Source organism: Theobroma cacao, chromosome 3, assembly GCF_053813885.1.
Source record: "Theobroma cacao isolate CCN51 chromosome 3, ASM5381388v1, whole genome shotgun sequence".
In the NCBI taxonomy this organism is placed as follows: Eukaryota; Viridiplantae; Streptophyta; class Magnoliopsida; order Malvales; family Malvaceae; genus Theobroma; species Theobroma cacao.
This window is the reverse complement of record NC_142641.1, coordinates 42,184,661-42,209,623: the sequence shown is the minus strand read 5'-3', so window position 1 is coordinate 42,209,623 and position 24,963 is coordinate 42,184,661. Positions and strand designations below refer to the sequence as shown.

The following is a 24,963-nucleotide window of genomic DNA, read 5'->3' as shown; positions in this document are numbered from 1 at the left end:
TTAACTTATAATCAATTTAATCGAATTAATTGTTTGCTAAGCTTTAGCATTATCAACAAATATTAATTCTTTTTTCTTCAACAATTCTTTGGTTATCTTTCCTGAGTAGGAAATTTAGGTTATATCCCTCTTTCATACATATGTGTATGTATGATAATAAGTTCATATCAAATGTGTCTTAGTAGGAACTATTACATAGACCATTAGCATGAAATCCAAAAACGTCTTGTACATATATCCAATTTAAAGTTATCCTTAACGTTAAAGACATCCTAGTTAACTACATATATATATATATATAAAGGTCAATTGGTAACAAAATTGTCGCACATTGACTTAGTAAAATAACTTATATTCAATATTCAACATCATTAATTTATGGAATAGTTATACTTTAAACCATTTTAACTTTATGATATCAATGCGGCAACGTCAAAACACTATTTATATGTTTCATCATCCTGATTAAATTTGACCATACAATGCAAAAATTAATAGTACTACTATTTATGCAATAATTAATGAATTTGATTAGCAACCTATTTAACTTTTTTTCCCATATAGTTATTTATTTTTGGGTAACACTCGTTTTTGTCGGTTTATAATCTTTGAATTTCAGACGTTAGAAACGCTGATTGATTTTAAAGGATAAAGACGATAAGGACATCATTAGTGAGTTTAATCAATATGATGATGGGACATGGAACCTTCTCCACACTGCCTTGAAGGCTAACCAACGGCTACAATTGTTATCTTGGCTAGCATTTTCAAATTTTGATGAGTATTTTGATAGTGGAGTATTATATATTCTTCAAATCAATTAAATAAGATTAAAATATTTTATAATTAAATTTAGACTGTAAAATTATTATTAATTATGGATTCAAGTAATGATTATAAAATATGAATTTCATTATAAATAATAATCTTTAATATTAAATATATTTTTGTTTATTAATTATGTATTAATATTACTTGTTTAAAATTCATTAACTGTTTTAAAGATGATTTTAAATTTTAATTACTTTTTTATGAGTGAATTTTAATTTATTAATCTAGTTTTTATTAATAATAATATATCTAAAAATTAATTTTAAATTATTATAATGGGATTTAGACTACCGTACTTGCTGCCATTACCGATTATTATTATTATTATAAAGAGTTAATCCTAAATCAATCCCAGCCCATATAAGTATTTTGCCTTTTCTTTTTTTTTCTGTCCCACTCTCATCCTAGCCCTAGCCGTTTTCTTCTTGTTTCTCTTATTCCAAGTTGGGTCGATTAGAAACCCAATTCTTTGTATTATAGGCCAAAGCCTAACGGGAAACCCAAAAAGAGTCAAAATGGGCCCCTAGCTATCCGAGCGAAAGGCTCTTCTTCAGTTGGTCAGGCAGATCGGCGGTAAAATTTGCACCGGTAAGGAAGTGAAATTTTCTTTCATTTCTTCAGTTTCCTTTGCTTGCATAGAGAAACTTTCAGTTAGGTATTCAATTCATTATCCGAGTTTTCTAGTTGATTTTTAGTGAAGAATTAGTGCTTCACAGATCATTGTATATCTTGATCTAACAAATTGCCTCTGATTTTCGTTTTAATTTCCCAGCTCCATTTCTATTTTTTTCAGTCTAATTTTGAGACTCTTATGATGTTGCTTTCATTTCACAATTTTAGTTTGGATCCCTCTTTTTAACTTGGCTCAAGATTGTTTTTACATGGCTTCCAGGTCGATAGGATCGGAATTTTTGAAGCAATGGACAAAATGAGTACTCTGGAGTACATCAACCAGATGTTCCCCACAGGTAACTCTTAAAAGCATTGAAAAATCTTAAAATGGTTAAACTTCCAGCAGGATTTGCTAGAATTTAAGCCTTAGATACGATCCTGAAGTTATGCAAATTGTTTAGTAGATTAGAATTTATCTTATCCTGGCACTGATGCCACGCATTTTGTTTGATGTTCAGAGGCTTCTTTATCTGGTGTTGAGCCTCTAATGCAAAAGATACAAAGTGAGATTCGTAGAGTGGATGCCGGAATATTGGCTGCTGTTCGCCAGCAGGTCATTAAACTTTCTTATTCGTTTATAATGTCTATTGTTTTTGGAGGTTCTGTGTCTTACTTATGTGAAAATTAAATGTCATAAGAAATTTACAAAACATAACAATTGGGAGATATTGTAGTTTGTCTTTGGGAAAGTTGAGGAAACTGTAACAAATGATAAGCTACTTTGATTGCAGAGTAATTCAGGAACCAAAGCTAAGGAGGACCTTGCTGCTGCTACACATGCTGTGGAGGTTAGTTTGTATGAAATTTCAGATGCTGTTGATGAAATCATTAACATTGGTTGTATCAATCCTTCTACCTATAAGCATTTCTTTAAGGTTTCAGTTGCATGACTGAGAAAATATTGTGCATTTTCGAACCAATAGTAATGACTTGGAAAGGAATGAAATTTCATCCTCACCTCCCTTTCTTTACATCTTTTGGGCCCTTTTCTTCTTTCTTTTTGAACTCATCTTGTTTTGTCTTAACAGGAACTAACATATAAAATCCGTGAAATAAAAACAAAAGCTGAGCAAAGTGAGATGATGGTTCAAGAAATATGCCGTGATATCAAGAAGCTGGACTTTGCTAAGAAGCATATAACAACTACAATTACAGCTCTTCATCGTTTAACCATGCTAGGTTAGTCATTCTTTTTGATCTTCTTTATTTGTGTTCATTTGACACCCAACGCTCGTACCCAAGTCTGAGCAACATAGTTTATGACCAGTAGTAAAATATGGTTCTGTAAAACTATATTGGTTCTAAGCTTTGGTTGACCTCAGTTATTAAAATGCACACCTTTTTTACATAAATTCTTACCGTAACACCCTTTTTCATGTCATGGAAGTCTCTGCGGTTGAGCAACTTCAAGTGATGGCTTCAAAACGACAATATAAGGAGGCGGCTGCCCAGTTAGAGGTATGTTATTTCTGAGTATATAGTTTGTTTTCCATCTTTACAGAAGCTAAGAGGTGTTTTAACCATCAAAATGCTAAATATATTATTGGTGATCTATTTCTAGTGATGTCAAAGCTATTTCATTTCTTTGGTTTTTGGTTGGTGATTGATGGGTGCAAGAGATGACTGAGATTTATGGTTCTAGTGAATCTAGTTTTGGCATGCTTTGATGCATTAATTGGATCTATCAGTGGCCTTATTGTTGAGAAAACATGGAACCTTTTGCTTTTGCTTTGGCTTATTTCAACTACATTTGCCCTCTCTCTTTGTTTTTAATGTTTTGGAGGAGTTGAACATTTTCTTAGGCTTTCAGACTTTTCTTAGAAATCTACAGTGGATAAAAATTATCCCTTATGTTAAGAATTTTCACTTGTTAGAGTATAGGGAATTTTTTTTGGAAAAAGTTTTTGTGATGGCACTGGATAGATGCATCAATTTAAAACTTTTTTGCTGAGAGATGCTTTACCTTGACAGACATTGGTTGCTTTAGTTTTTATCAGTCTCTCTCTCTCTCTCCTTCTTTTGTCTTTGGTTTTTTCTCTTCAGACTTCTCTTGCCCTCTTAGTCCCTAGTTATTTTATGGTTTGTTTCTGTCTTAATTTCTACCAAGTAAAATTCCATTGTTGTGCATGTTTCATTTAATCATACTAATTATGTTCCATATAAGGAATTCTTTTTTTTTTCCCTTTATTTAAAGTTTGCTTTGGTATTGCTTTAGCATTGCGTTATGAAGATCCCCTCATCTTAAGAACTTCGATTTATTATGCATTTCAGGCTGTAAACCAGTTATGCAGTCATTTTGAAGCCTATAGGGATATTCCAAAAATCACAGAGCTGAGGGAGAAGTTTAAGAATATTAAACAGATACTGAAATCACATGTCTTCTCTGATTTCTCAAGGTATGTCATATATAAATTTGATTGCTTTCTTTCTTTGCAATGAAATCTTAGGTAGTGCATTTAGAAGCTAATCCTCAATATAGTTTATTGAGACATTGCACATTCTTGATATTTATTAAGCATGGAATGAATAAAATAGTATTAACCAGGTTCTGTATATATAGAAGTAACAAAACATAGAACATACACTTCCGAAGTTCTGCTAGTTCTCAGGAAAAATTAAGCAAATGATCACTGTGTTTACCTAGTCATAGCTGTTTCCACTAAATTAATTTTTTAAATTTTATTTGTTGTATTTTATAAGTTTGAGGTCTTAATCGCAGCTTAGGAACTGGCAAGGAGACCGAAGAGACTAATTTGCTGCAGCACTTATCTGATGCTTGTTTAGTCGTCAATGCGTTGGAACCATCTGTGAGAGAAGAGTTGGTAAATAACTTCTGCAGCAGGGAGCTTACTTCATATGAACAGATCTTTGAAGGAGCTGGTTTGTGTGGCTTTAACCTCCCTTTCAATATAATCTTTAATTTTGCTTTATTCATTAAGCTTTCACTATTGGTTTTAATGGTGCTGAAGTCTTGATGGTTTTTGCCTAACTAGAACTAGCTAAACTGGATAAAACGGAACGAAGGTATGCATGGATCAAGCGACGGATGAGAACAAATGAGGAAATCTGGAAAATCTTTCCTACGTCATGGCTTGTCCCTTATCGTCTCTGTATCCAGTTCTGTAAGAAGACAAGGTATGTATTTTTTGGACAGAAATCTTATAAATCATTAATGGAATATTGGGATACAATAAAAATACTTCTAGGTTGGTTCCATAACTTCAATAATCTTCATTCTTTACATCATTGTAGCAACAGTTTCAATTATATGCAAGTTTTTTCTTTCTCTTTAAATGGTGCTTGAGTAACCATAGTAATTTTTCTCCAAAAAATGATACTAGGACTGTATTTTCTGAAAAAAGAAAATGAAAAAAGGGTAGTTTATATACTTAGTGGCCTGGCCCCTAAACCTATGTAGTGCTTTGTTGATCTGTCCCTGGTTGTGATTAGTCCTTGCCATTTAGTTGAAAAATAAACAAACAATTTTCTTTGGTTTTACATGTGGGTAATATATAATCTGTATTATTTCTATTTCTACTTAAATTATAATTTTTTTTGTCAGCTATTTAAATTAATAATTATTGTTGATATTTTTTGTGAAAAAGGTTGGTGACTAAATGCTTCATCTAAGTGCATACTATCAAGAGTTTCACTTCCTAGTTTGCTTTTGAGGAGCTCAACTGAAATTGACTTACTCTAATATTTAAACATAAGGGACTTCATGACATCATGCAGAATTAATACAACAAATGAATTATGGATTGTCAAAAAGAGAGGGGGGGGGGGGGGGGGGGGGGGGGGGGGGTAATGAACGAATTATACCACTGCAGGATTTAGACTGTCTTACGTGGGATTTTGCTTCCAGGAAACAACTGGAGGGGATCCTTGACAACCTGAAAGAGAAGCCTGATGTTGCAACCTTGCTGTTGGTAAGCCATATTTTCTAGGTCTTCAGCAATGGAAACTTGCAGAAATCTCCTGACTCTACAGTATCAATAGAAAGTGTCTTCGACTGTTATGCATTTTTTTAGGGTTCAATGCCTAGTTGAAGTAGTTACCTTAGTGTGCTTGACACCGCTTTGTTTTTTATATTTTTGGGTACATTACAGAGGACAAAAGTCTAGCAATTGTGTTGTTAGTTTGCTCAAAATATATGTTATGTAATTGTTTCTAAAAAATGGCTTAATTATAGTTGCCATTTTAAACTAGCTCCTGTCTACTTTTTGTGATGGAGGACATGCTTGAAACCTCGGCATATGTTTTTTTTTCCTTTTTCTTTTTCTGAGACAGTTCTGCTGATGGCTGTCAATCTCATCCTATGATACACAGTATCACATCTCTTTACAGTACCATATAGTATTAAGGCCTATTCGTAGTTTGTACTAAAATATCTTTTTCATATAGTATTTAGCCTATTCAGCCTTTGGACTGTTGTTTAAGACATAGAGTTAAGCTCATTCTAAAGATGATTCCTGTGGAACTGTGTTATTTTTTGGTTTTATTTTCTGTTGTTGGAATAATTATAAGCTGATGTAATTTGGTAAAGTACTATTTCCTACTTCATTATTAGTGAGCTGTGTGCCAATTTTACTTATGAAGTTTTTATGCTTTGGAAATTGCAGGCACTACAAAGAACTTTAGAATTTGAGGATGAATTGGCAGAGAAATTTGGGGGTGGTACTCAGAGTAGAGAGATTGGAAATGACATTGAAGAAATTGGCAGGCAGAATAATAGTCGAAGTGCTTTAGATATTCGAAAGAAGTATGAGAAAAAGCTTGCTGCACATCAAGGAAGTGAGAATGAAGTATGCTATACACAATTATCACTACACTACGTTAGAGATAAATCCTTCTGCTCGAGAATTACAGAATTATGTTATCAATTTTCTCTTCTGACTTTGTGTTGACAGGAAAAGGTTGGAAACAAAGATTTGTCTGCACCTGGAGCTGGGGTACATTTTAACTTTCTATAAGAGCATTCTTCATTGTAGTTTAGTAACAGGATTGGCAGTGCTCTACTTCTGAGTCACATGTAGACTCTATGCTCAAATGGCAGAAACTCTTAAGTTGGATTATTTGATCACTTCTTTAATTTGCCTTCACCCTAGATCTTTTGCATTTCCTTGGTAAACTGGAAGGTAACGGGGACCTCTAGAGATTGTTAAGTTGGTGATGTCTACATGTTTTGGCTATAAAATACTTTTATTCCGAAGCATGCGCATCATCTTATTAGGCTGTCTTTGTTGTTCCCATTGAAACTGGGAGTAACTTGGTAATGTCTATTTGGAATTGGATTAATGTAATGCCTCCTCATGATTGGTTTGTTACATTATACATTGTAGTAGTATGAATATGTTATAACTAAGAAGTCTCTAATTTCACACTTTGAATTTATGTTCTGAGAAACAGTACTTGCATATGGTTTTTCTAATTTAGCAAATCATGAAAAACATATTTTCCTTCTGCATTATGTTGTTATAAATTCCTATTTTCATCATAGTTTTGGCTTTCATCCTATAAGTTTGCTAATAAAATTGTCTGTACTCATTTCCTGGCAGTTCAACTTCCATGGGATTATTTCATCCTGCTTTGAGCCTCACTTAATTGTATATATAGAATTAGAAGAAAAGACACTGATGGAGAATCTTGAGAAACTTGTTCAGGTAGTTCAGGCATAATATGAATCATTCTTCAGTAAACATTTTCTGTTGCTTTTTGGTGCTCATATTTCATGGAATCATTGTTTCATATGTCAGGAAGAAACATGGGATGTTGAGGAAGGAAGTCAGAATAATGTTCTTTCCAGTAGTATGCAGGTAAGCTACTACATATTCTTTTATCTGTTAAGCCATTGTTTCTTAGTAAACAATGTTAGGTATTTTTCTTTGTCAATCTCACATCAATTTTTTATGTCCTTTGCTAGTTTCCTGCAATGGGTACATACTGATGTTCTGAGAGCAACTATGTACTCAAATTCCAAATTGGCAGATCTGTGCTTGATATTCTGTTAGAGAAATATTTAGCAAATTCATTGTATTGACTTGGTCTTCATTTCCTTCTTTGTCCTAGTTGTTTCTTATAATCAAGAGGAGCTTAAAGCGATGCAGTGCTCTGACAAAGAGCCAGACTTTATATAATTTGTTCAGGGTATGTTCGTGAAATTTATTCTTTTTGCTTTTTAATTGTATTGCCTCAACGTTTGTTCCATATAGGCCAACCAAATTGCACTTGGAAATACTGAACCAAACAGAATGGGTAATTGTGGGGCCCACAGATTATTGGTAGCATGGCAATGAAGGGATACAAAATTATTGCATGCATAATTTTATTGTAGAAAGAAAATTCCTGTAGATTTTATTGTATACACTAAACCCTTGCCTGTCAATATTTATATATGACTGAGATTGCAAATTTAGTGACATGCATAAAATTAAGTTGTGGAATGAATCTTAAGAAAAAGAACAATTTACAATGGTAAAAATGAGGTGGTTGGTTAATGAAAGCTTAAATGATTTTTTCATCCTTAGGTGTTTCAAAGAGTCCTCAAAGCCTATGCCACAAAGCTTTTTGCAAGACTGCCAAAAGGTGGTACAGGGATTGTTGCTGCAGCCACTGGTATGGATGGGCAGATAAAGGTATATTCTCATCTGTACTAACCTTAAGGTGTTTATGGAAATCAAGTGGTCTCTATGCCAGATGCTAATCTTTTATTTTGCATTTATGGGGCAACATCTCCAGACGTCTGACAGGGATGAAAGAGTGATCTGTTATATTGTAAATTCAGCTGAATATTGCCACAAAACGGTCAGTTTCTGGAATCGTTGCTTCTCTCTGATTATTAAATGTGAAATGTGCTACTTCCATGTTAGTGCTTGTGCATAATTTTACGTGTACATTATATACTATTGTGCTATGAACCATTCTTTATGGTATGTTATTGGTGTTTGTGTGTGAGTGATCAGTATTGATTTCATCCTTCAACTATTTAATGGGATTATAATCTATCAGTTACATTTTTTTTCCTTAAACTACTCAATATCTTGGTCACACTTATGCTTGAGTTTAGAGTAACTCACTGCATGCAACTCTTCATAGCACCAGAGCAACATTATTCAGTTCTGTAGCAGGCTGTTGTTAACTATGCTGCCCTACTTATGTATGTTCTTATATACATGCTTCCATTGATGATGAAAACGGATTGTAGAGTTTTAGTAACCCAAGTTTACTTTTACAACAGTCTGGTGAACTGGCTGAAAGTGTCTCCAAAATCATTGATTCTCAATTTGCAGACAGGGTGGATATGTCAGAAGTGCAGGTACAGCTTACTTCATAACTAATTCATTTTATAACAATGCTTTTGTTGATTTCTACAAGGTCTTGCAATTTTGCAGGATGAATTTTCAGCAGTTATAACAAGATCTTTAGTAACCCTAGTGCATGGCCTGGAAACTAAATTTGATGCTGAAATGGCTGCAATGACACGTGTTCCATGGGGTACCCTTGAAAGTGTTGGGGACCAATCAGGGTAAGATGCATCCTTTTGTGATTTTAATTTCAGCAAGGCCAGAGTCAACTTTAAAAGCAACCTCTTTGTCCTTGTTGCAGATATGTCAATGGCATAAATATGATCCTTACCAGCAGCATTCCTGTACTTGGGAGACTTCTTTCACCTATTTACTTCCAGTTCTTCTTGGACAAGGTAAATAAAGAGGAAAAAATGGGTCTTATACTATACTTCTTAAGATCGGTTAGTCTTACTATTTGCTTCGTTCTTCTCTCTTTCTTTTTTATTTCCAATGAGCTTGTTGAGAAACCAAATTATCTGTAAATATGCTTGCATAAGTACATATACATATGCAAATGTGCATTTTTGCATGATTGGTATCTTTTGTAGAAAAACACTTTGCATGTGTATATGCATGCATTTATCTCTATCATCCATTCCAGGAAAATACAAGCTTGGAATATTGATTTTTTGATTATACAACACTGCAAGGTTTATTAGTTTGTAATTTCCAAGTACAAGTAGCGTAGTTAAATTATAAACTTTTGTGAATAGATACGTTGTTCAATTTGCTTGTTTCTTATTTTGCAGCTTGCATCATCGCTTGGCCCACGGTTCTACATGAACATATTCAAATGCAAGCAGATATCAGAAACTGGAGCCCAACAAGTACTGATCATATTATTGTTTCTCTGCTATCCTTTTTTCTATTGTTTTATTCTTGTGGTTAAGCATAATGTATGTTGCCATTGTATCTAAAACTTTAGATCCATTAACTTTTGGTGAATATTAGTGTATAAAAGAACGTTAAATGAGGTGCTGATACGTAGTTGTTTGTGATCTAGGTCTGTTAACTTCTTTGCAGTTCCCTCTAAACTCTAAAGACCATGTATTAACATTTGAATGTGACTGAATAAATTGTGATAACGAACATGGAATTCGGGATGATGGCAGTATGGATATTAGGGCATTGAAGAGATGTTATACTTCTGTATAAGTTAATGGTGCAATTGTATTGCAGATGCTGTTAGATACTCAAGCTGTAAAGACAATTCTTTTGGAAATTCCTTCACTTGGTCAACAGGTGAGTTAGTGCATTCAAATAAACACTTGTTATTAACATGGTAAAGCCTGTTGAGCGTGATTTCCAGTCTGTTATTGTTAATCAAATTTTCATTTAACGTCATTGCATGTGACATATTGGACTGTCAAATTGTGCTGCAGATGGCTCTTAAATGTTACTGACCTGAGTCGTGGTTCTGCATCTCTGTTTTCATTAAGGTTGCATCACTTTTCAGTTCTGGAGTGTGCAGTATTACTGAAATTATGCTTCAAATAGCTCTTACATGTTATTATTTAAAGGACACTGCTGTATTATGGTCCCATTGCCCTCTGGGACACAAATTGGTATCCATCTAAAGATATGACTTATGCTTGAAACTTTATCTACACTCTGGAGTAAAAATTACCCCCCACCCAACATTTTGGTGCTCCATTTTGGCTTGGAATATCATTAATGAAGTTACCTCTCTGGTGTTATTTGCAATATTATATGGATTTGTTTCCATATTCTTGATGGCTTCATCAGCTTCTTTGTCATTGCTATTATCCTATTTTGCAAAGAAAAAGAAAAAAATAGGGGTACAGAAAACATGATAAAGTTAACTTCTATTGGCAGACATCTGGTGCTGCTGGATATTCCAAATTTGTAAGTCGAGAGATGAGCAAAGCTGAAGCACTTTTGAAGGTATGTGATCAAATTACTGGTCAGCTTTCATTCTGGCAAGTTATGGCTATCTTTTATAATACAAGTTTGCTTTTGATCATTACACAGGTTATACTATCTCCTGTTGATTCTGTTGCGGATACATACCGTGCATTGCTACCAGAGGGAACACCAATGGAGTTCCAGCGTATTCTAGAGCTTAAGGTGAAGTTAATCCTAACTTTGTCACTTCAAATGATTGACACTTTTATTTGGAGCATTATTTCAGTTATAGCTGAATGTCAGGTTGACGCTGGGGATATCATTATATGGTTTTAGATCTTAAAACACAGTAATTTTGATGTATTTTTTGATGTGCAAATTAAGTATTTAGGTATTTCACGGCTCAAAATTTATGGTTTCTAAGTGAAAACTGGAAAAAATTTCATGTGCAGGGCCTCAAGAAATCTGACCAGCAGACTATATTAGATGATTTCAACAAAGGAGCACCGGCAATCTCACAACCTTCAAGTGTTGCACCAGTTAGCCAAGCAACGCCACCTGCCCCTCCCACCACCACAGTTGCAGCGATTTTGAACCCTGCTTCAGTTGGATTCATAGCTTCTCGAGAGGATGTGCTAACACGAGCAGCTGCACTCGGACGTGGTGCTGCCACCACAGGGTTCAAGAGGTTCCTTGCTTTAACAGAAGCTGCAAAGGACCGGAAGGATGGACCTTTCCGGAAACTCTTCAATGCATGAGAATTGTAGATAGGTGCAAATATGTTGTTATTTTTCTTTCTTCTTTTTGTTGTATGCTTCTTTTATAACCAATTCTTCTCTCCCCCCCCCCCCCCCTTTTCGAAACAATTTTGCATCGGAAAACAAATTGTATCATTCTCTCAATGGTCGAGCAGTTTTTACTTCTGCGCTCGTACAAAAGAATTAAAAATCTTCAAATTCTATACTGATATCGAAAATTTGAAGCTAACATCAAGAAGGTTGAAACTTTTTGTATTTTTTTTGTTTTCTATATTATCAGTAAATAGATAAATTCCAAAAAGTTTACATCTTAATTTGAACAATTTGAATTTTAAAATAAAAAATTGACAAACAATTAATCCAAAAAAAAAAAAAAGAATTAGCTACTTTATTTAGCCATAATATCCAATTGGGTTGGGTTGGTTTTTGAAGTGGCAATTTTGCTTGTGTCCTTATTTTACAGTGGTTTCAAGGACTTGTTCAAAGTACAAGAACTACGGACTCTGATGGAGAGGTACAAGGGTCTTCGTTAAAAGGCATTATTCTGAGGAATCTCCCGGCATTTACTAGCAACGTGCTTTTCACGCTTGCTTGCCCACCAAATGAAACGCAACCTCGTCTTTTTCCTTTCTTAGTTTTTTATTGGGTATCAAACGAAGATCAGACAGAATAAAAACTACCAAGGCTTATATATGTATAAGAAAAGGACGGCCAACACAAACGGAGAGCCAAAGCTAACCTCCACAGCGCATGGGCGTAAGAGAAATCCAAGTGGCAGCTCACAACCTCAACCACAGCCTTATAGTCCACGAACTCGACGATGTCTGTGACTCGGTCACTGGTCGCCCACTCACCGGCTCATGGCTCTGGGACTCAGCCCTTGTTTTGTCTCACTGGATGCCCACTCACCTCAATTTTCATGGCAAGGCTGTCATCGAGCTCGGAGCTGGAGCGGGCCTCCCAGGCTTGACAGCGGCTCTGCTTGGCGCCACCCGGGTATTGCTCACCGATGTCCAACCGCTCCTTGCTGGACTCTTGAAAAACGTTGAAGCTAATGGGTTCGAAGGAAGAGTTGACGTGAGAGAACTCGTTTGGGGATCAGACGAGTCAATAAGCGGACTCACTGAGTCAAGCACGTTTGATGTGGTTTTGATGAGTGATGTGTTCTATGACCCGGAGGAGATGGTGGGGCTGAGTAGGACGCTCAAAAGGATCTGCGAAGAGGGTACTGAAATATGGGCGGCAAGCGAGTTGAGGCCGTGGACAGGTGAATGCTTGAACGAGTTGAGGGACCAAGGCTTCCAGGTTGTTGAGATAGTGACGAGTCAACTCGGTGTCCAAGAGGGAGTGGAAGATTGTAACGAGTTTGCCATCTTCCAAATCGTGCCACCGCTTGCAGAAAATTGTAACGTTTCAACTACACCTGTGCGTGAGTTTTAGAACAAAACTTTGATCTTCAGCCTAAACTCATTTTTGAGTCATCCCAGCTTTCACAAAAAGGAAACAGAAGGAACAATTCAGTTGAAAGAAATGGCGTGGAAAAACATGATGACATGCTATGTATTCTATACCAGGGAAAGCAAATCTAAGTCAAACAAACCCAATTTTCTCACATCAAAGCCATCATCAACATTTCATATATACCAGTCATGTCTACAAGCACTAGGAAACACTTCTAGCATATCGCCGTCGTCTACTAACAATAGTGAAGAGTAATGTTACATGTCAGGAAGAGCTGAAAGGGTCAGGCAATTTTCCCCAGCATGCTGTACAAAAATTATCACCTGTAACTGCTTTCTGTATCTATAATGGGTTTATCCCGTAAGTCGACAAACGGCCTGCCGTCTGTTATCATCAAACCCTTTCCACAAAACCTTACCATGTAATGCTCTCTCTTGAATCAATAACCTTTTTCTTCAAAACAATGCAAAACTTCAAGCAGGTATCAGGGGTTATCCTTTTCTTTCTCAGCCCTGGATGCACTGCCAGTGTTTGCACATAGCCCCATAGATAGCCATTACCCTTACTCCAATTATATTTATTCCCATCATCAGGAATCATATCTTACGGGTTATGGACAGAACTAGACTGACCTCAAACCGGCAAACATTTTGCACTTCAGAGCAGGATATATTTTGGGCACACAAGGACAGCACAAACCAAGTTGCTGATTGCAAAGACTATAACCCATCACATCCAAATGCATCCTTATTCTTAACCATTATAGTGAAGTTTCTGGTTTTGAGAGCCCTGACCCTGCTGAGGTTGCTGCTGTTGAGGAGCCTGCAAGTTTAGTGGCTGTGTGTTGTAGTGGGCAAAGGGCTGGGAGTAGAGAGAATTCATCAAGCCCTGCAAATAGATAAGCAATTTATACTCCCGTTTAATGCAGAAAAGAACTTACTAAGAAGGTCACAAAATGTACGGCCCAAAAAAATGTCAGAAAATGTGTAACTACAATGTGACAGATTCCCAGGCAGATGAACACATATGAACTCTACCACCAGACAGACAGACTACCACCCCGGCAGTTCTAATTTACTAGCATTAACTGGCAACTATCTGCTTAGAAAATATATTTTAAATCTCACCAATTTGATAAATTTATTAACAATAATTCTCTATCAACAAGCAATCAGCTCAAGAAGCAACCTGAGACTGAAGCTGGTTTGGATTAGCCACACCAAAGTGGCTCTGTGATGCATCATCTTGTGAAGGGTCATTAAAGCCAACCTGAGTAAACAGGCCTTGTGATCCATGATTCATGTAGTCCTGTAAAAACAGATATTTGTTAGAAGAAAAACAAGGAATAAAACATAAAACTAATTACACCACAGCACTTTGGGCAAACCTGAGACATGAAATCATTTCCAGTGCCAAAACGAGAATATCCAGCTTGAGAATTCTGGTTTAGGAAGTTCCCTGGAAACCCACCCTGTGCTCCTTGTGTAACATAATCAACAGCATAGGCACTCTGAGAAGCCTACATGCCAAACACATAGTCAAGCAATAGACATTATCAGACAGGAAGTCAAACACCAAAAGAAACTTTCTTGTTTTGCCGACAGAAAATTACAAAGAGACGATTATTCAAAAAAAAAAAATTACAAAGAGAAGAGAAAATTATTGAAAAAAGATTATTCTAAACATCTTCAATACCCCCTTCACAATGCTTTAAGGCCTCAGGGATGATACTCAGTTTTGTACAGGTTTACTTATTTTAGACCATAACATTGAGGCTTGGCAAGTTGGCAATGAGGGGAACCACTGATACAATCTCCAATAATTAAATTTAAATTTCAAGCAAATACCGGCAAACCCCACTAACCAATGTAAGTCATACAGAATTGAGAAGATATATTAAGACAATAAAAAATAAGTCCACAGCCTATACCTGAGTTGAAAAGTCAGCAACGTTATAAGGAACATGTGAGCCTTGGCTCTTGAAATCATCACCCAAGAAATCCTGTGCGATGGTCAAACAAACCAATTTTAAGTTGTTATCAAGAACATAAATTGTAATTATTTAAGGGAAAAAAATAGAAGATTCCTGCATGTAAATTTAATACCTGGGACATTCCCCCCATCGAAAATCCATCACGAAATGTTTGGCTTGGCCCTTGGACTGGCATCTATTAGAGATAATAAACATACTCAGATTCCAGAATGTCAAAAAAGGATTAAAGGCACAAAACTAAAACAGTGAGAAAGGGGAAAAAATAAAATACGAACATTGTTAACAAATCCAGGTTGAGATAATGGACCACCCACAGATGGCTGGCTGTTTGGATTCTCCAGAGGAAAGTTAAAAGTAGATCCAATTGTTCCAACATTTTGCTGCGTGCCTTGCTGGTGTGGGAGATGACTACCAATAGGAGCACCCGCATTACCACGCCCAGCCCCAAAGCCTCGACTTCCTGGTTGAGGGACCTGGGGGACAGCTCCAACTGGTCCATGTACAGCTCCACGAGTTGGAATAGCATAAGGCTGAGAAGGAGAACCAGGGAATGGTGGAAGAGGAACCCGAGGCATTGGGAATCCAGTAGGGTGCACTCCAGGCTTGTGAGTACCATTGGGTGGGCCTGGAGGCATATAAGTACCTGTAATTGGCAACATCAGAAGGTGCATGTTATATTTAAGCAGGGAAGAATCCCAGTCAACACTAATTTATACAAGTGCCAAAGGCATATTCTACTGTCATTGCGTATGGCAGTACGAGACATATCACTTACATATTTCCAAAGTGATAATATAATACAAATAACATGTAACTTGTAAACTCAAGATGCGCAAGAGCTTACCCCTAGCACGACTGCTTCTTCTATCAGCATTTGGACTAGATGAGGCAGCAGACCCAATATTATCATTAGGCACAATCCCAGGTCCACCACCAAAGAAAAGTCTCCGGTCATTGTAGATCTATAAGAAACATAAACAAACATTATTTGAATTCACATTTATCCTTGACAACCTCTGATAACTAAAAATAATTAGGAGAGGCAACAAGCAAAATCAAAAGCTAAAAATTTGAACAGATAACAGGCACTATCCTTTCATTCCATACACAAACCTTTTTGGGCTTTTGGAATTGAACCATACTCTGCTTCAAGTTATTGAGGGGTCCTTCAACCAGGCACTCATGTTCCTGCAATTTTCAGCAGAAGGAGATCAGTTACCAGGATTGCAAGATTCTCCAAGGCACAATTAACACTAGGCTAGCTTTAGCATTTGCAATCACTACGAATAGCATGGTTACAAAAATACGCAAGACGATACCTTGTAATGTGTCAATAAACCATTCCACAGAGGTTGTTTGCTAAGAACTTTAGGGTTTCCAAGAATTACAATACCATATCGAGCACGTGTTAGGGCAACATTGAGCCTGCGAGGATCATTTAGAAATCCAATGCCCTAAAAAATTGGATAAAACAGTTAAGCACCAACATGTTAGTTTTTCTCATATTTAAAGCATAGAGAGAGGAAGAGAGGTTAAAATATTAGTACTAGACTTTGAATGAAAAACATAACTAGAGGCTGATCCACCAAAGAAATGAGAAATATTAAGCACAACAAACCATTTTAACAATCTTATGGATAGTCAAGAAATTGAAAATTAGTTTGCCACAAGACTACAACACTGATTTATTAAGTCAGATTTAAAATTCATTCATGAAGATGCAGCAAATGTTTTTTCACATCTAATATAGATATGCTAACCAACAACCAACCTGATGTTCATTACTTCTCACACAAGACAAGATGATGTAATCTTTTTCCCGTCCTTGGAATGAATCAACACTTGCAACCTGATATAACCCCACAAATTAAATAATAAATAACTACATTATGGCCAAATATTATAAAAGCATTTATCCTTAAAATTCAAATCGACACATTACCTCAATTTCCTTGTAAAGCTGCTGTCTCAAAGCACCATTTCTTGACATATAATTCACAATATATGCCCTTTGTCCCTCATAAGGTGTTATGACCCCAATCTGCAAAATATTAAAACAGTTGTTACACCATCTGAAAAGAAAACAAAAAAAAAAACCAGAAAATTACCTGACTAGGAACAACACCACTCCTCAAGAATGTGGTTACAATCTTCTCAACATTTGCAGCCTCAGTTCGATTGAGATATGATGTTCCGCTAGCACTAATCTCCTCTTGTCCCATCTAAAACAAAATTATGCAATTACAAAACATAACCATGGAATAAATAAAGAACTGGACCGCAAATTAAAACATTTAGATGTCCTTCCCCTTCTCCTCCCTACCCCACCAACAGACAGAGAAAGATGGGTAAGAAGAATATTCATGGGCACAAAAGATAAGCAGGCACATGGTAGAACAAAGTTGTATTTTGATTATTACAATCCTGACCACAGTTACAGTACCTGTACATAAAAAAACATGGGACGATTTGGCACAGGCCAAGGAAAATCAATGCCCGATGACTGCCTTTCATTGATCGTCACTCCATTTTGTAATGTGCCTTCATAGAAGCTGTTAGAAGGAAACTCTGACAAACACGGGTGCATTCGGTATTGAACCTAAAATAGAATAGAAAATATTTCCTATCAGATGAGTACATGTTTTCCATTAGCAATTACATTCACATGAAGTTAGAAAAAGAATCCATTAATCAGCCAGACTTGGCAGGAACAATTCCAGCCATATTGATATTTTTCAACCACAATGACTACAATAGACAATTTGATAATCCCAATATAAATAAGATGCAATAAAAAGCAGGATATGTAAATTTTAATATTTAAAAATTAACAAGTAGATCATTATCACATCAAGCTATCAACATCTAAAGGGCAAAAGAAATTAAAAAGTGGTGAATAAACATGAAGTTTAAAGACCAGTAAGTCACTTGCGGCCAATTTTTTGATCATCTTAAAAGCAATACTACTACCAAATGTGATACTTCAATATACAAATGGAGGGAAGTAAAAACTTATTTACAATGACCAAAGAAAATAACATGAGAAAAATCTAAAAATGTACTGAACTAACAATAATAACATTCTCTAACAAAAAAATTAGTATTAGGTGACACTCACAAACAACTTTTGCAAACAAAGAAGAAATCTCATTTCTTTAAAAATTTCAATGCACTAAGTTATGAATGAAATGTACTTAAATATTTAGGCATGCTAGCAACAACAGGAACTTCATTACATCTCAAAGACCAGATAAATACTCACAAACAATATCCCTACACATTTGTGAGCATGTTAGAAAAGCAAACAATGCAAGAAATCACCAACAAACATATAGGGACATCACCTGCAATCTAATTGGTTTAACACCAAGTAAAACTAGACGTTCAAATAGAGACTGCGCTAGTCCCGCACGAGCTGCTTTCTTGCACATAATAACAGGACCAAGTTGGCAATGATCACCGACAAGAACAACCTAAAATAAAAGTATACACGTTAGAAGACCAAACAAGAAACATTCAAGGGTAGTGAGAGAAAGTATATATCTTTTTTTTGATTGGGAAAGTACATCTCTTTTAACTTTGATCCTTCATTACCTGCTTCGCTCCAAGAACTAAAGGAATGAGACACTCAGGTTCTGTCGCCTGAGTAGATTCATCAATAAGAACCTAAATAAAGGAACAAAGAGAGCGTAAGTTCTTTTATTTGTTTAGTAATTGTTGAATGCTACATATATGATGTATTCAACCTGGCGGAACCGAAAATTAGCCAATCTAGGATCTCCAGCCCCAACACAAGTGCAACAAATGACATCAGCACTTTGGGATATTTCCCTCTCTGTTGCTCGCTTCAGTGCTTTGTACTTTTTCTCATCACTGCTTGACAACTCACCTGAAAATTTGGGGTCAAAATAACAAGGCATTCTAGCATTAGAGAAAATCCAGGAGAAGTTAAAATTTTCAAATTTCAGACATGCACATTCATTGTCACTCTGTAACTTAATTGAAGAATTCCTTTTCATCCCAGTTTAAGCAGGGTCATGCCTCAGTAAATTCTAACTGTGAAGATTTTCATCAAAAGAAAAATCCATCTAATTAATTTTTTCATCATTGACAGCTGGACAATGATCCCTACCTTGTTCATCTTTCAATTGTTGTAACTTGTGAAGTTCACTCTTCTCAGATGTGTCAAGATGTCGAACCTACATGCACTCATTGCAAATATGAATAGTTCAATGAACAATAAATACAAAACAACAGCAGGTGGCAGAATTAGACACCACAAACCTGATAATGAAGCGTCAAATGTTCAACAGGAGAACTCACGGCTTCCCTTGATTTCGCACAAAGCCTTACAACCTTTGGACAAAAACCACATTGGTGAACTAGAATCAATTTACAAATAATTACAAGTTAAAGCTTCAAGATGTCTAATCATATTTGCCCAGAATGTAACATAACCAACGCATCATAAGATGCACATTAGAAGAAATAAGAACATGAGTGCAATGTTTCTAATGACTGCATGCTTCCAAAGCATCATATCGGTTGCTCAAAATTTGTTTTAACTTCATATACATACCATTGCATTATGTTACTAATCCATCAAACCCCCTCGCAAAAAATGGAAAATATAAGAGACACCAGCCATTCACTTGTGGGGAATCACATTAAATTGTTGAGATTCAAACTAGTTCAGATAAATGGATAACTTACATGGTTAGCTTAAAAAGATAGAAAAGCAACAACTAGGAAATGCAAATAAGAGACATCATTTAATGGGGGAAAAGGAAGAAAAAACAATCAGTACACTTGTCACAATTCTGTATTATTTTATTATAACAAAGAAAAAGAATGACAAAAAAATAAGCTTCCAGTGGAATTAGGCTTCTTTACCAGCAATACTTTTTGCCCAGATGTTTCCATTGTATCAATAACAACCAACACCTAAAGAACTTATACTAAATGGCAACAAGCATGCAAAAGGCAGATGATTAAGAAAAGCCTAAAATTACCACAATAATAAAGTACAACATTGTCAATGACAATTAGCAAAACCACAAGCAGAGTTTAATTTCTTTACCTTTAACCCAGTAGCACTTATCTTTTCAGCTAGCTGATCAACAGCCACATTACTTGGAGCACACACCAGAACCTTATAAGAGAATGAAATATGAGAAATAGTAACAAAACTAATGGTGAACTATGAGACTCATTGAAGTTCTTACCTGCCCCTGACCCTGTTTAGCCATGTGATATACAATGGCAGCAGAAGTGACAGTTTTTCCTGTGCCAGGGGGCCCCTGAATCAAGCTTATAGGCTTCTGAAGAACACTCTTTACAGCAAAAACCTGTCCAACAAAGGAAGCTCAAAACAACTTGATGCAAAAAACAGCTGTTTAGCAAACAAATGGCAAAACAGTCATACTTGAGATGCATTCAATTCTGGCAGACCAGGTGCACCAAAACGACGAGGCAATGTGTTACGAACCATCTGAACCTCAACTTCATGGCCAAGCAAATGGTGGTAAATATATCTGCAAAAAATAAACCAATTAATTCACTTGGATGGGACAAACAATTCAAGTTCAACAGATGCATGACCTCTGGGATAAATAACATAAAGTTTTGAATCTAGACAAAAACAGCTAAAACAAAATGAAAATACTAACACATAAAAATGAAAGTTTGAATCTAGACAAAAACAGCCAAAACAAAATGGAAATACTAACACATAAAAATGAAAAGAAAGCACATGATAATTTCTGCAATAACAATCTAGAAACACAAACAAATCTAAAGAAAACAAAGTCATCTAACCTACCCACTAACACTTGTTTCATCGATTGCAAATGTTTTCATTGCCCCCTGCATCCGGTCAAAGCTTGTACTCTTCCAGACAAAATCAACACTAAACCCATGGTTCACATCAACAGGCACTCCCTGCACCACAATAACGATAAGCACCAATCTTTATGTACCTCCCAAAAGCCAAAATCCACCAAAAGAACAAAAAAAATCATAACTACCTGACTGGCACGGAGCTCAAGGGCAACCTCCTCTTGTGCCGTTAGCTTGATCTGAAACAACAGAAAGATAATTTATAAGTATGTTCCCAGAAGTGCACCAAATGCATAAACCTTACCAAGGAATGCAAACAAAAATTAAAGGCATGCCTCAAAACATAATTAGATGGGCAAGCTCATAAAGGAACATACCACATGCCCAACAGCCTGCCATGCTGGGTGGGCAGCATCTCCTGAATACCGCAGTCGCAACTCATCACCAGGTACTAGACGAAGCTCATTGTCTTCCTATAGCATCACAAATCAGGTTTAACATTTATTGACTTATAAATTAAAAGAGACATTGTCATACAGAGGGAAAGGGGGGGAGGTGTTAATAAAACTACTACAGTAAAGCACCTTTGGAAAGACAAAATATGCAATACGTTTCTTGTTTAACCCAATATCCCATCGAACTGTGACATTGTCCTTGCTTTGAGATTCTTTCATCATCTGCCAAAAACAAAATTTTGAATGTTAAACCTATATTCTTTCACTACATTTTAAAGAAATGAAAGAATATTGCATAAACAATTAATTTGAGGATGGTTGGGGGAGGAGCGTGAACATGATGATACATACTTTATCATAGTCAGCTTCCAGCTTAATAAGTGGCGCAAAAACATTTTGATACTGCAAGGGAAAGCATCAACTTAATTAGTTACCAACATGTTATATGACATAACTTCTTGTCTTCTAAAAATAATAAAGCAAAGCAAAATAGTGCAATTATTGAAAAAGTGGGCACCTGATAAGCATCTTCATATTTCAAGGCCACAGGCTGAGGTTCATCATCTACACCAGGCTTCTCAAGATCTTCAAGGGAGGCATCAGGATTTGTCTTCCAAAGCTCTTCTACCTTGTTTATTTGTTGAGCACTTATCTGCCGTGCCCTTAACTGTTCTTGTTCGGATGGGATCTGTGGAAGTGAAATGTATTAGAAAGTCCCCAAATGAATAAGTCCTCCATGTGATTAAAGAAACACCGACCTTAACCAGCCACTGCAAAAAGCACCTATCATCAATAAGGGGACACCACTGACTCAAGTCCCAATTCATGTCTTTCAAAGCATTAACATTCAAACAAGGTTCCCTACAAAGAAGAACAACAACACTCTCTGTCTTAGCAGATATAAAACCAAGAAGGAAAACATTTCTGCATCCACAGTTGTAGCATTCAAGAATTGTTTCTCCCAAAGGACTATCCTTATGAAGGCAGACTTCCTTGTGTTTAGCTCGTACCTAAAAAGGAACAAAAAATCAAACTCAGTAATCAAGCATCCACTGACTATCCCCAACTGGATAATCTAGTAAACTTGTTAATATTCATTCAATTAATCTCAGTTACTGAACGATAAACGTACAAAATTACTAAAAGCAACTGAAATGCAATAGTGGTTTGAGCATACTAACAGATGTGCAACAAACTATGGCAAGCACACAACTAAACGAAACTTTTTCCAATAGAATTACACCCTACAGCTATGTGAAAGGACTTTCCTAGACAAGCTTGAGTAACAAGGTACGTTTTGAAAACTTACTCAGTCACAAACATCCAATTTAGTCCCAATTGTATTAAGCCCAAGTTCCCACAGCATCATCCCTAGACTAAAGGAATCCGCAAACATATTTTTTTGTTCACGTGAAAAAAAAAATGTAAACTACTAGAATGATGTTACTGTTGTCAGGTCTTCTGGGTTAATGAAAGCAATGTATATTGGATGAGAAAAGAGAAAACGAACAAAAGGTGTCATATTGCAAAATCAGTAGAGGAAACAAACCTCCCATGACCATGAAAGACAGATACCAAGCTACAGGAAGATATGATGAAAGCATAAGAAAAGCAATGGTGTGCTTAACAGTGGCAACAATCAACACTGGTACTGCACATATGTTAACAAATCAAACAAAATTGATTCCCAGAGTAAAGAAAAATGGTCATCATGTTATAATTCCAACAAAAAAGCCAGTCTCACAGTATCTAGAACGAAGGCCTTACTTCTGATTGCCTTCTAACATCCCTTCCTTTCAACAACTATCAACCCAGGTCCCACAGATTCATACACTAACCATATTCGAACATACGAATCTGTCTGAAGATATTTAGAGGAATATCTGGCTTCTAATTGCCTTCTAATAAAACCCCTTTATTCAAGAAAAAACAGTTTCTCTAAGTATCAGCAACATTTGTAACCTCCAAAAGAAATAAAGGACAAAAATTGCCTTCAATTAAAACAAACAAAACTCTCTTATTTTAATCTCAGAATAGCCTATAAGAGAGAAGGGAGGCACTAAATGATGCCATAATTTCATGCACTCCTTCACACATAACTGAAACATATCTGATCAACAAGCTCAAATTTCATTATTGAGTCAAATTTCTACCAGAAATACCTAGTTTAAACTTTCAAAACTGCACCTATGAACTTGGTTACAAAATCTAGACGTCTCAAAAGCATCATGAACAATCATATGAATTATCTCCTTTTTCAATCTACATACACGTATATTAACCTCAACAAAATCCCAAAGTCAACACCCCAAAATAGAAGGCACCATTTCTACTTAGTGCATTATCTCCCTAACACATGCCTTCAATACTTCAACCTAAATCCCAAACAAACAAATCTATGTCAATCTAGTGTCAATTAAAAATAATCAGGATATTTAAAAATAATAACAATAATAGTAAAAGAAGAAAACTCACAAGATGATTCACAATATGCGAGCCTGATGTATTCCCTCTTGAATTACAAAACCACTTCCTACACGAAGGAACGTTACAGCGAACCACGCAAGCTGGATTCGAAACCCCGCAATACCTACAAGCGTGCTCGGCGAAATCACCTTTTCCGTACTCATAACCGCCATCCTCATCCCCAACCGTCTCCTCAAAATTCAATCCACTAATCCCCGTCGCTAACGCATCAACCACGGCCCCACTATTGCTAATACTATTGCTATTGCTGTTGTTATTGCTCGTTGCGCCACGGCCAGCGCCTTTGGAAGCGCTAGAGGGTGAAGAGGAGGCAGCAGTGTCCGACTGGTGGTCGGAGCCGGAGCGATCGGCGGCAGTGGTGTCGGAGGGTGTGGGCCAAGAACGAATCGTGTCGCGGAAGTCCGTGTATTCGAAATCGGACTCGCCTTGGGTGTTAAATTCGAGGAAGGTGTAAGCGTCGGTAGCCGGGTCAGGTTGCGAGGCCGTTTCGAATTGAGAATCCATGGAAGGAAAATTTCTCTGCCGAATCGTTATTCCAAGGATTAGGGTTAGGGTTTTTGGTGTTGTTTTCTGAGTTAGGGTTAGGGTTTGGAGAAAAAAAATAGAAAAATAGAACTGAGAGAGAGAGAGAGAGAGAGAGAGAGAGAAAGAAAGGTGAAATTTGTGTTAGAATTTGCTCCACAGAGTGTGTATAAGCGCCGTGGAAGCGAAAATGGAGCGCGTGGGAGAAAACTCTGATGTAAAGGAGAACATTCATCACGCACTTCTAACGCGCGTCTCTATTGGGTAGGAATAGAGATAACACGTGACTGGTGAAATAGACACGTGAGAGAGGTCCTTTGCGGCCTTTAGGGCCTTTATGCGCGTGTGACGCATGTGATTAAGGTTATATAAGGATTTTTTTTCTTTTATTTTTTTGGGCTTCCTACGTTAATTTATTTGTAAAAAATTTAATTTGGCGTTTTAACTGCATTTGCTTGGAAATTAAGCTAAATTTATGTAGGTAATATTAATGTTTATATGTGATTATCATCAGTGGCCAAATATAGCAAGTTTGTTTTAAATTTTTAACATTGAAAGCTATTCTTGTTTTCACTAGGTGGTAGCATCATCTTGTCAATTTTGCAGTTAATTAATCTTTTAATTGGTTTAATCTGTTAGGAAAAGCTTTAGTGACATTTTTCATGAAGCTGATGATTTTTTCAATAAAAATTAAAATTGTATTAGTTGGAAAAACTTATTAAATTAATACATTA

The 24,963-nt window shown here is 36.2% G+C and overlaps 3 protein-coding genes across 5 annotated transcripts; 2 read left to right on the top strand and 1 right to left on the bottom strand.

The window, feature by feature from the left end:
• The first annotated feature begins 1,278 nt into the window (after positions 1-1,278).
• HIT1 (Membrane trafficking VPS53 family protein) lies at positions 1,279-11,728 on the top strand. 3 transcript variants are annotated; one of them, XM_018117613.2, is made up of 25 exons: positions 1,279-1,419; positions 1,724-1,799; positions 1,962-2,056; positions 2,235-2,291; positions 2,532-2,682; positions 2,891-2,961; positions 3,775-3,899; positions 4,223-4,383; positions 4,497-4,638; positions 5,369-5,432; positions 6,126-6,308; positions 6,414-6,455; positions 7,062-7,166; positions 7,260-7,319; positions 7,573-7,650; positions 8,031-8,138; positions 8,242-8,307; positions 8,741-8,818; positions 8,895-9,028; positions 9,109-9,202; positions 9,599-9,676; positions 10,029-10,091; positions 10,686-10,754; positions 10,842-10,937; positions 11,168-11,728. In XM_018117613.2, exons 2-25 carry the CDS (start codon positions 1,751-1,753, stop codon positions 11,471-11,473), a joined length of 2,475 nt encoding a protein of 824 aa, XP_017973102.2. In that variant the 5' UTR covers positions 1,279-1,419; positions 1,724-1,750; the 3' UTR covers positions 11,474-11,728. The 3 variants fall into 3 exon arrangements, with proteins under 3 accessions (XP_017973102.2, XP_007039607.3, XP_007039609.3); XM_007039545.3 differs by having other exon boundaries at positions 1,403-1,486; XM_007039547.3 differs by having other exon boundaries at positions 1,417-1,481.
• A 248-nt stretch (positions 11,729-11,976) lies between these two features.
• LOC18606114 (uncharacterized) lies at positions 11,977-13,359 on the top strand. Its single transcript, XM_018117616.2, has one exon. The coding sequence runs from the start codon at positions 12,224-12,226 to the stop codon at positions 12,911-12,913; it is 690 nt and encodes a 229-aa protein (XP_017973105.1). The 5' UTR covers positions 11,977-12,223; the 3' UTR covers positions 12,914-13,359.
• On the bottom strand, positions 13,078-24,357 carry LBA1 (RNA helicase). Its single transcript, XM_007039543.3, has 29 exons — positions 23,696-24,357; positions 21,979-22,230; positions 21,738-21,908; positions 21,572-21,622; positions 21,350-21,442; positions 21,143-21,238; positions 20,954-21,004; positions 20,749-20,867; positions 20,353-20,461; positions 20,153-20,275; positions 20,008-20,079; positions 19,212-19,283; positions 19,060-19,126; positions 18,674-18,816; positions 18,522-18,593; positions 18,272-18,400; positions 17,371-17,526; positions 17,036-17,149; positions 16,870-16,968; positions 16,699-16,776; positions 16,247-16,381; positions 16,041-16,115; positions 15,772-15,889; positions 15,203-15,570; positions 15,040-15,102; positions 14,865-14,936; positions 14,322-14,453; positions 14,123-14,242; positions 13,078-13,822 (listed from the first exon to the last, which is right to left on the bottom strand). Exons 1-29 carry the CDS (start codon positions 24,209-24,211, stop codon positions 13,688-13,690), a joined length of 3,801 nt encoding a protein of 1,266 aa, XP_007039605.3. The 5' UTR covers positions 24,212-24,357; the 3' UTR covers positions 13,078-13,687.
• Between the last annotated feature and the right edge of the window lie 606 nt (positions 24,358-24,963).